The sequence below is a fragment of the Pyxicephalus adspersus genome, chromosome 1, assembly GCF_032062135.1.
Source record: "Pyxicephalus adspersus chromosome 1, UCB_Pads_2.0, whole genome shotgun sequence".
NCBI classification, from domain to species: domain Eukaryota; kingdom Metazoa; phylum Chordata; class Amphibia; order Anura; family Pyxicephalidae; genus Pyxicephalus; species Pyxicephalus adspersus.
The window spans coordinates 172,052,231-172,062,133 of NC_092858.1; the positions used below are offsets into that span (position 1 = coordinate 172,052,231).

At 40.3% G+C, this 9,903-nt stretch overlaps 1 protein-coding gene across 1 annotated transcript in view; it reads left to right on the forward strand.

Moving 5' to 3' along the window:
• Positions 1–4,442, forward strand: part of IGSF11 (immunoglobulin superfamily member 11) — a 158,514-nt gene extending 154,072 nt beyond the window's left edge. The window contains exon 7 of the mRNA XM_072398409.1: positions 1,208–4,442. Within this exon, the coding sequence (XP_072254510.1) occupies positions 1,208–1,661 (454 nt within the window). The 3' untranslated portion in view covers positions 1,662–4,442. The remainder of the gene's footprint in view (positions 1–1,207) is intronic.
• Positions 4,443–9,903: the final 5,461 nt, after the last annotated feature.

The following is a 9,903-nucleotide window of genomic DNA, read 5'->3' on the forward strand; positions in this document are numbered from 1 at the left end:
TTTTGCAATCGGAGATACACTTACCTCCTCCTCGCTAAATCGCTGATGCCTCTCTCCTGCGCACACGGGCAGTTCTGACCCAAGGTACGCCTGCTCCTCCAAGTTTGATCAGCATTGCCTGTCCCGCCAATCAGCAGATAGTCCCCTAATTGTCTTTAGCTACTTATTAGGCTTAGACACAGCACTCTGCATTCGTGCACAGCATTTGTCTCTGGATCACTGCCGAGACCCCCTAGCTCTGCTGTGCATTTCTTATTCACCTGTTTCCTGACTGAGTGTTTCCCAGTCAAGCTCCCATTCTAACCGCTTGTTATCCAGTCCACTGTTCCCTTCCAGTCCCAGTGTTCCAGTGTCCCCAGTGTCTTCTTGTTTCTCCTGCATTCCTGTGTGTCTTTGGTGACACCTCTGTCATCCGTGTCGTCAGTCTCTTCCTGTGTCTCCTGTGTTTCCCCGTGTTTTTGGTGACCCCCATGACTCCAGTGTCTTCGGTAAACCCCATGTCACCAGTGTCTATTTCTGGTACTTGACCCCTGGCTTTATTCTCACCTCACTTTTTGCTACCCACCTCTACTCCGCCTTCTTTGACTATTCTTTTGCCTGCTGATCCGGTACTGCCCACCCTGATATGCCAAAGGACCGCAATCTGGTAACAGTCTGCAGAGATCACCTCTAGAAGCTCTGGGGAAAATCAAGCTGTTGCTTAAAATTTGCACCTTTTCCCTTCTTAGGGCTTAAACCTCCATTGAGCAAACCGTAGTGCCCCATAGAAGCTCCATCTTTCCAAGAGTGACATTCATGGTTCAGGATGGGCTTTTAGAACAGGAGACAGGTAACTAGGGATAAGAAGAGTGATTTTTGCATTTCATTTTGTATTTCATTTTATTTAAGAAAAGCATTAAAATGCACAAAATAAAAAACACACACGCGAAAAAACTCAGGCGATTTAAAGCCTTTTGCACCTTAACATCACCAAAAATGTATTTTATTTTATTCTCTTATAACTCTTATTTTATTTATATCTCACCTTTGACTCAAAGTGTTGGAAGTTTTGCAGAACATTTATCCAAATTTTTAATAAAAATTGTCATTTTTAAAAAATATTTCATATTGCCCTAATATGAGATTCTCCTGCATTTGAGCTTGAGCGCTGAACCTCCTTGCCTGCCCATTATGCATACTTACTGCCTTCTTCTCTTGTCTTTTCCAGAGAGGACGACCTTCCTCCCAAGTGCACGCCGTCTACCAAAGTCTTTCACCCAGATGCCTCTTCCTCTGAGCATGATACGCTGACGTCAGCCACCAACACCAACACTTACAACGGCCACTACTGGAGCAACTCAAAGTCCAATTACACCACCGGCTCATACGTCACCTACAATTGCAATGGGTGCCGCCACTCCACATCTCGATCTGTCACGGGTCAACCAAGGCCCATGTATGCAAATGGAGGACAGCCCTCTTCAGGTCCTCCAAAGACATTAATAGTCACAGCTAACACAGCCCCTTCCCCTAAGACTGGTGCTAGGAGCAATGGCACGGTCGGCAGAAAAGCAAAGCCTCCTCAAACTAGGTCTTACGCTGTCAGCCAGGCCACATTGGAGAGAATAGGTGCCGTCCCTGTCATGATTCCGGCCCAGAGCAGAGCCGGGTCGCTCGTATAGGAAACAAAATAAAATTGTAGCATTACAAGGGGCAACAAAAGCTGCGTTAGCATGTGGGATGACAGTAAGTCATCTCTGCTCTTCTGTTATTTCCTTTCATCCAGGCAGTCATGAAACACTCTGGACCCAGCCAGTCCCTTGTTTTCAAGAGAGAAGACAAAACCCTGGGACAAGGATTAAACAGGGGAAGTGTGGACAGTTTGCCGAGATTAAAACTTGTCCCTGCAGTGCCAAGCACAGCCCCAGGGCTTCCAACGCAGAATAGCATATGTGCCTCCCTTTCTCTCAATCATTAGTTCACACACATATATTTTTCTTTTCTAACATTTGCTACGTGCGGAAACCTTGCTTTGTCGTTCCATGACGATGGTGCTACGAAGCTTCCATCAACACACAAACCATACCTGCGATCACCAGCTAAAAGATACCGCTACAAACCCACCCATAGCTTTCCTGCCACCACCACTCAAGCACTTTATCCCCATCTTAGGGAAACAATATTTTTGAAATGTATTCTTTACTGGATGTCATACATGCATAGAAACCCAAAATGCAAACTTCAGAGTTCCTAAACATTGACAAGTCCTTCAAATGTTCTAGGTTCTTAGGTGCATAGGTGTAGCATCTGTATTATATTGTTTGACAAATGTCACTTTCTTTGGTACATTAACACTGTTTTGTTCTACCATTGTGTCTATTTGTTTTCTAGGGGCTCTTCAGCTTTTGAACATTTATATTCCGTTTGCTTTGCACCTATTCACTCAAAATGTTTTTGCATAGTTCTTTTTTGTATTTTTGTTTTGTCCCATGATAGCTTTGGATTGACATATGCCACCATGATAATGTTTAGGCTGTGGTACGACCAAGCTGGTATTTTTTTTTGGTTCTATCACAGGCGGAGGGTCATAGGTTATCTGTCAGGACAGAAACCTGAAAACATAATGCAATTTGTTATATAGCTTTACTTTTGCCACAATAGCGGTTGTGTCGGTACAAAAGGTACCCCCCCCCCCATCCATTGGATAGACCATGCTCGATTTCAGGTAATCTGGCAATATCAGTCATCAATGAAAAATTTCTGGTACCAATAAAAAACCAAACAACACCCATAGTCAGGGGATCTCCTGAATCCATTTGCTTCACCCTTGTTAAGGGCTGTCATTACTTATCACACGGATGGATACAAACCCAGCAATGGACCTCAACTTTTACGCTCAAGTTGCACCCGGAATGGAAGAATTGACATCAGTCACCATTAAAGCAGAAACTTGACATTTGTTAGAAATACTCAATGTTTATGTGCCTGAAAAAAATGATCTTTTGTTTAATATCTAAACTTTTGTTTGCAAATATGGAAGCTGCAAAACTCTTTAATACTTTCAACGCTGTCAGAACTAACATGCAGAGCTGGAATCGCTCCAATGCCACATGACGGTTAGCGTCAGGTCTAACAATCATGTTCTTTACACTACACGTTACTCCTGTGCTTTCAGGGACCCCCCACTGATTGCCACACTCCTGCTATATTGCATCCTTCTACCTTGTCTTGTTACTGGGTAGTTTCAAAAGGAATTTTCCACTTTATTCCAAACGAAACCTTTGAGAGTTTAAGGTAGAAACACAGACACAGGGCATTTGGTAGACTTTGGAATTTCTAAGCTGAAATCTTCTATTTGAAGATGAGTTAGTTCATAGTCATGGTCAGCGCCTACCAAAAGTTGGTTTTGAATATTTAAAAAAAACAAAACAGATGTCTAATTGAAACTTTAATTGATATTATTATATAATTTATACTCTGATATATATTAATAATAATAACTTAGCAATATGTCAGCTTGAGGTTCTTCTCTTCCTCTTCCTTTTCTGTTTTCTTCCTCTTTCTCTTCCTCTACATTTTTCTCTTCCTCCTTTTCTTTCTCTTTTGTTTGCTCATCCTCTTTCTCTTCTTCTTTTCTCTGCTCTCCCTCTCTCTTTTCCTCTTTATATTTCTTAATTTTTCTTTTTCTTGGCCTTTCTCTTCTATTGACGAATTGGTAAACATTTGAAAAAAGACTACATTCCAACCATTCCAACCTGTTGGCTGATACTGCATAATATTAATTCTATGGCTATTTGAAATATATATATATTGGATCTAATTTATCAAAGCTCTCTGGACAAATAGACTATCATTGGAGAATCTGAGTGATCCAGGAAGCCAAATGATTTGGTATAAAAATGCATACAAAACCATGTGGACATTCAATTCAACAGTTAGCCAGCTATATCCTAACAGGCTTATTTTGGTTGTCAGCCCTGTCTCATGGATGATAAAGAGATGTAAGTGGTGGAACAGTGGTAAATGTAAAATGATTTACTTGAGGTTTCCTTTTGGATTAGAGTAAAAAAACTCCATACATTAAAAGTCTATAAAAATAGACAACTGTGACTGTTAACCTATAACACATAATTATCCTTATGTGATATGGCAAAGACCATTGTGCCAAATGCAGTATCTCACAGCAAATGGCCTTTCTTTGTCCTAAATGCCCTGGACCAGGGATTGGTCTGGTTGCTCTGAAATACTGCCTTTGAACATTGCTTTTTGTTCTGGCTCAGTGTATAATCATATGTATGATACTCTACGTTACCTTGTTCTTGGCTTTAGATGCATATACACCATTGGTGGTATCTTCAGTCAAAACTATTTTTAGTTTTGGACAGGGGAGGGAACTGTTTTATATTCTAATTTTGTTGTCTGTGGCTCCATTTAGAAGAAATTCAAATGCTTCTTAGTGACAAATTTCTTGAAACTTGAAGTGGGGGGAAAACTCAGAGTGGAGAGGGGAAAGGGTGGGGGGCACAGTGGTGTGAAAATCACTTACAAATCTAGGCTAGGATCTTTAGGGGAAATCTACCTAATGAGAACACAGAGAACAAACAAAAAAGGATTAATGCAGGATCTCAATCAGCCTTTCTCAACTAGGGGTTTGTAGAGTCCTAATGTATCTTCAGAGGTTGACAGGGGTTCCTTGAAGAATGAACACGTAAAAACACGGAAAAGTTACCACTGACACCAATGATCTTTTCAGCCATTCTTCCCAAGAACCACAAATGTAAGGAACATTCTTCACCCAGGCACCAATGTAGGGTCATTCTTCAACCTTACCTTCAGCGTAAGATCATACTTTGACCACTAATGTAGGGTCATTCCTCACCCTGACCACCAATATAGGGTCATTCTTCACCCTGACTACCAATGTGGGGTCATTCCTTACATTGAACACCAATGTAGGTTCATTCTTCATGATGACCAATAATGCAAGAAGCATTCTTTAAACTGACCTCCAAACTCAAAAGCATTCTGCAAATTCACCATTAAAGTAAGATGCATTCTTTATACTGATAACTACTGTAGCAACCTTTTTCTTATTGACCATCAATTTACAAAGCATCTTTTCTTTAGATGGCTAAATATGGGAGTGGGGGGCATTCTTCCCAAGAATCATCAATGTAAGGAACATCCTGCCCAAAGTCAGAAGTATTCTACAAACTGACTATTAATGTAAGAAGTATTTTTTCTACTGACCACCAAAATAGATTCGTTCTTTCCACAGATCACCAATGTAATGGTACCCTTCTCTACCAACCACCAATCTAAGGGTGCTCCTCTCTGTTCACTGTCAATGTAACAGAGCACTACACCACCAATGTTAATGAGGTCTTGTCTGACCACCAATGTCCAAGGGCATTGTTCCAGTGAATTTCCATGGTCAGAGATTCTTGTGTGACCACTAATAATATAAGCTTTACAATATTATTATCATGGAAAATTTTAAAGTTGTATAGAGCAGCCCTGGGGTTCCAAATATTATACACATGCTACATTCCTTTTTCATTTATTCTCACCACCACAATTTGCTGTTCATGGTAAATTTCTGAGAGATGTGGACATGATAATTATGAGCAGGGCTTCTCTGAAAGTTTCTTAAACGGTTGAGAAAAGCTGATTTACCCCTTCCCACTCTATCCAAAACCAAAAACTCTCTTTTTCAGGTTAAACAAACTGTTTCTATGATGTCAACTAACAACGTCAACTGACCAGCTTCTGCAGCTTCTTTTCTAAAAAAATGGCATTAAAATGTTTTATAAGCTCCCCCAAAGATTCTTGATTCTTCTAATACACATGCAGGTTGTTTTGGTTAAGGTTTGACCCTCAAGGACGTTCAAATGACCACATCGGCACCCAGTTGACCACAAGTATGTATAATGAATGAAACTAACATCAGCTTAATATTCTCTCTATGATATCACAAAATGCCATCACTGGCACTAATATGAACTACTTTGTGCCACCCAAATACCACCTACCCAAAAGGAAGGTGTAATAGATAATATGTTTATTGTTGATAGAGTGCCTGGGTGCTCCAGCACATTTTTGTGCCATTTTGGCAAAGACTATGGAAAACTTGATAGACCATGAATTTGAACGTTCCTGAGCATCCAGCCTCAAAGGGTACATTCACCTAAAGCTGATATTTTACTTTTGAGGGATTGCTGGTAGATCAACTTATCCTTGCCCAATAGAGCTGTCTCCAAAAGGGGGCCCTTTTCCTACTGCAGCCTCTATACTGTAAAGTAAGTGGAGGAAGAGACGCCTCCTTTCTGATGGCTGAAAACGCTGATAAATATTTCTGCTATTGAAATATTTAATAGGCTAAGGACTGGTTACCAGCATTCCCCTTGAATTGAGGTGTCACCTATAGGTGGACCTGCCTTCAATATGATAATATTGGAATAGCAAATAAATGTAAATTTACTCCTAAAGAAGGAACTGTATATGAAATCACCTGACCATTTTGCTTCATTCGTCATGATCCTTAAAATATGCATTTTGGCCGCAGAGGAATGTCTTAATAACGTTATTGATTACGATAATTATAATAGCAGAGGTGCATATTCTTATAACTTCTTAATGACTTGAATACAGACGTTTAATACTTGCAGTAAAGCTTTGCAGCTCATGGTCCCCGAAATGGGGCAGAATGCTTGGCAGTTGTGATTGTATATGGCTTGCATGGTAGGACTTTATAAAATGTTTGAATACAGCTCTTCTTATGGGGTTAGGGCCATTTGGTCTTGATGAACCATAGGGCCCATGGTGGCCTCAAGCATACATCTATTTTAAATTAAGGTAATAAAAGTTTGGCAGTTTCCTAATACTGGTGATACATTTAAAGGAATTAAGTTGATATTTTTCCCAATATGGGGAAGAGGAACATTAGAATCTAATTGTTTTTGGTTGACCTTTAGCATGATCACAAATACTATTTGGCTGACTTTCATGATTTTGAGTTCTTTATAACTAACTTCCTACATACATTTTTGTTTGTAAATTTTTCCAAATTACCAGCCAATATAATTTTTTGCCAACATGGGGCTTCACTTACGTTCACCCGTGTGGATGAGGAGTCTTTGAAGGTCTTCATCTACAGTATCCTTTCCATTGCGTATCTGGTAGCAATTGGTCATATTCACTTGGACTTGATGACCAGTTGAAGACATTTTACCACTCATCCAAGAAGCTTGCCCAGTTCTAATGAGTGCCAAGAGCAACTATTTGTACCCTCAGCCCTGTAACCCCCACAAATTGCATGGCTTCATTTAATTCTCCAAAACATCATGGAATTAGATTATGCAATTAGAGAAGGGTGGTTTCACAAACCTTTTCACCTTCTGTCAGGTTCTTGGACAATCAACGTCTGCTTTGACGCATTTCATGGGAACATGGGCACTGGATTAAGGTAATTTAGCTGCCCATGTAGACATAAAGGCTGGGGTATGTCCTGACACTTATTGGTACTGAGGAAGCCATTTGGATGAATTGCAAAACATTTTTGAGAACAAGTCTAATGGATTATAATTACTTATTATTAGCTTTGGGTAAGAAGTGCTTGGGGAATGGCCATGGTCAAAGTAGGATTCTGGTCTATACTGGTAAAAAAGAGAGCTTTTTGAAACCATTTAATAAAAAGGGGATAGGGTGGTCAGGAATGGGAGGAGATTTAGGCTTTAGCCTTGGTTCAATAGGATTAATTGTGTAGCTGGTAGTAGTTGGTCAGGTTCAATTGGACCTGCTGACCAGTTGAAGACATTTTACCAATCATCCAAGAAGCTTGCTCAGTTCTAATAAGTGTGAAAAGCAACTATTCATACTTTCAGTCATGTATATCATACAAGCTGCATAGCTCCATTTAATTCTCTGAAACGTCATGGGATTTGATTATTATTATGAATATTATTATTATAACATCTGCTTTGATTCATTTTAAAATACTTTGGGGATTGGGTTACAGTAACTTAGTTGCCCATGTGAAAAAAAGCTTTGTTTGGGGTTTGTCCTGATACTTATTGGAGCTGGGGAAGCCATTTGGATGAATTGCAAAACTTCTTTGAAAACAAGTCCAGTGGAATACAACTAAGTATTATTAGCTATGAGTAAGGAGCCTTTGGGAAAGACAGCTGGACACATGGCAATGGCCAAAGTTCGATTCTAGTCAACATTGATAACTTTAGGAGGGCTTTTTGAAACCGTGTGTTAAGAAAGGGGGCGGGGTGGTCAAAATGGGAGAGGGTTTAAGCTTTAGCCTTGGTTCAAAAGGATTTACAACCTGCTTGCCAATATGTGATATTGTGTTACAATGTGTTGGAGATTGTACAATATGTTGAAAAATGTAACTTGAATTAAGGAATGCTCCATACCCTGCCCTGGAGGGTGGCAAGCCACAATGGTGATTCTGCTACCCATAATAATGTATAATGATACCCATCCATGGGAGCATCTAGTGCTATAAATTGGGTGGGTTTCACAGAGACAAAATCATCTCCCTATTGTGTGTTGGGCTTGCCATGGTTGCCCGATGAGTCCCTTGGGCTTGTGGTTCTAGCCATGGTGCTGGAAACACATTCTCCGGTTATCCAATTCCTCCTGATCTGCCGTATGGTGGCATAACTCCCCCAACCCATGCATGCTCCCCTTCTGCTACCAAATAATTTTACCTCTAATAAAGATTGCTCCCATCCTTCCAGCCCACAAAGGCACCTCCCTTTCAAACCACCCACCAGCTTCCAAAGCAGGCAATCAGGCAGGCCTGGTTTCAGCCTTCGGCTGGTGTGCATTAATTCACTCTAAGGGCAGTTTCAGGTTAGTTGACCTAAATAGAAAAATATTTCTTGACATTTAATGGAACTCCTAATGAAAATAACATGCTTTTATATTTAATATTTTTTATTTTTGCAGAGAGTTGGTATCTAAATACTCCATGCATCTGCAGTAATTATGATTTCTTTGCTATGGCTTTTTGCTTTGGCCGGTAATGCTGAAATAAATCTCCCATCCTGCATCTTGAGTAAAGTAAATTAGATGCCCAGTTTGATGCATGTAAACTGAATTTTATTTTGGGGAATATTTTAAATGGAGAAATAATCAAATGTACTAAAATGAGGAACACAAAGTACTCGGGTAAGCTGCTGATGAGTCACATAATTTCGGAGATTTGTGTATCTGGGTGGTGGGAACATTGGGGGATACAGAGGAATAGCCACACACATTATTACAATGTAGCCTTAAATTTGTGTATTACAACCCACTGATGTGTAGATTCATACACACAAATGGTGGAGGTCTGAACTTGACGACTATAGAAGAAGACAAACTAACTTTGGCTTTGGTGAAAATTGACTATCAACAGTCAACAGTGAAAAAATAAAGTCATCCTTTTTGATCATATTAAAGGGGTGCAGTTGGGTTCAACGGCTCATAGGGGTTATACAAGCTGCTTTATTGTTGGTTCTGCATTGTATGTTCTAGTATCAGCGAGTGAGGGTCGAGGTAATAAGACCACTTGGGGGCAGGTTTTTGGCACCAGTCATCATAACCAGCAAACTTCTAGATTTTAGAATAAGGTAACGATTCCTCTGTTCACCCCCTAGACAATGCGGGCAAAGAACTCAATACAGGGATGGTGGCACAGCAGGTGTGCAGACCTGGGAACTCAACACAGGGAAGGTGCTCATAATGAGCACTGCATGGTGTGCAGACCAAGACACCCAGCTTTGGAATGCTGGGAAACTCTAGTAATGGGCACAGCAAAACCTGGGAAGTCACCATAGGGTTGTGCAGGTGTGCAAACCTAGGAACTCAATACAGGGATAGTAAAATACCCCCTAATGAGCATTAAATGTGTGAAGACCCAAAAACTCA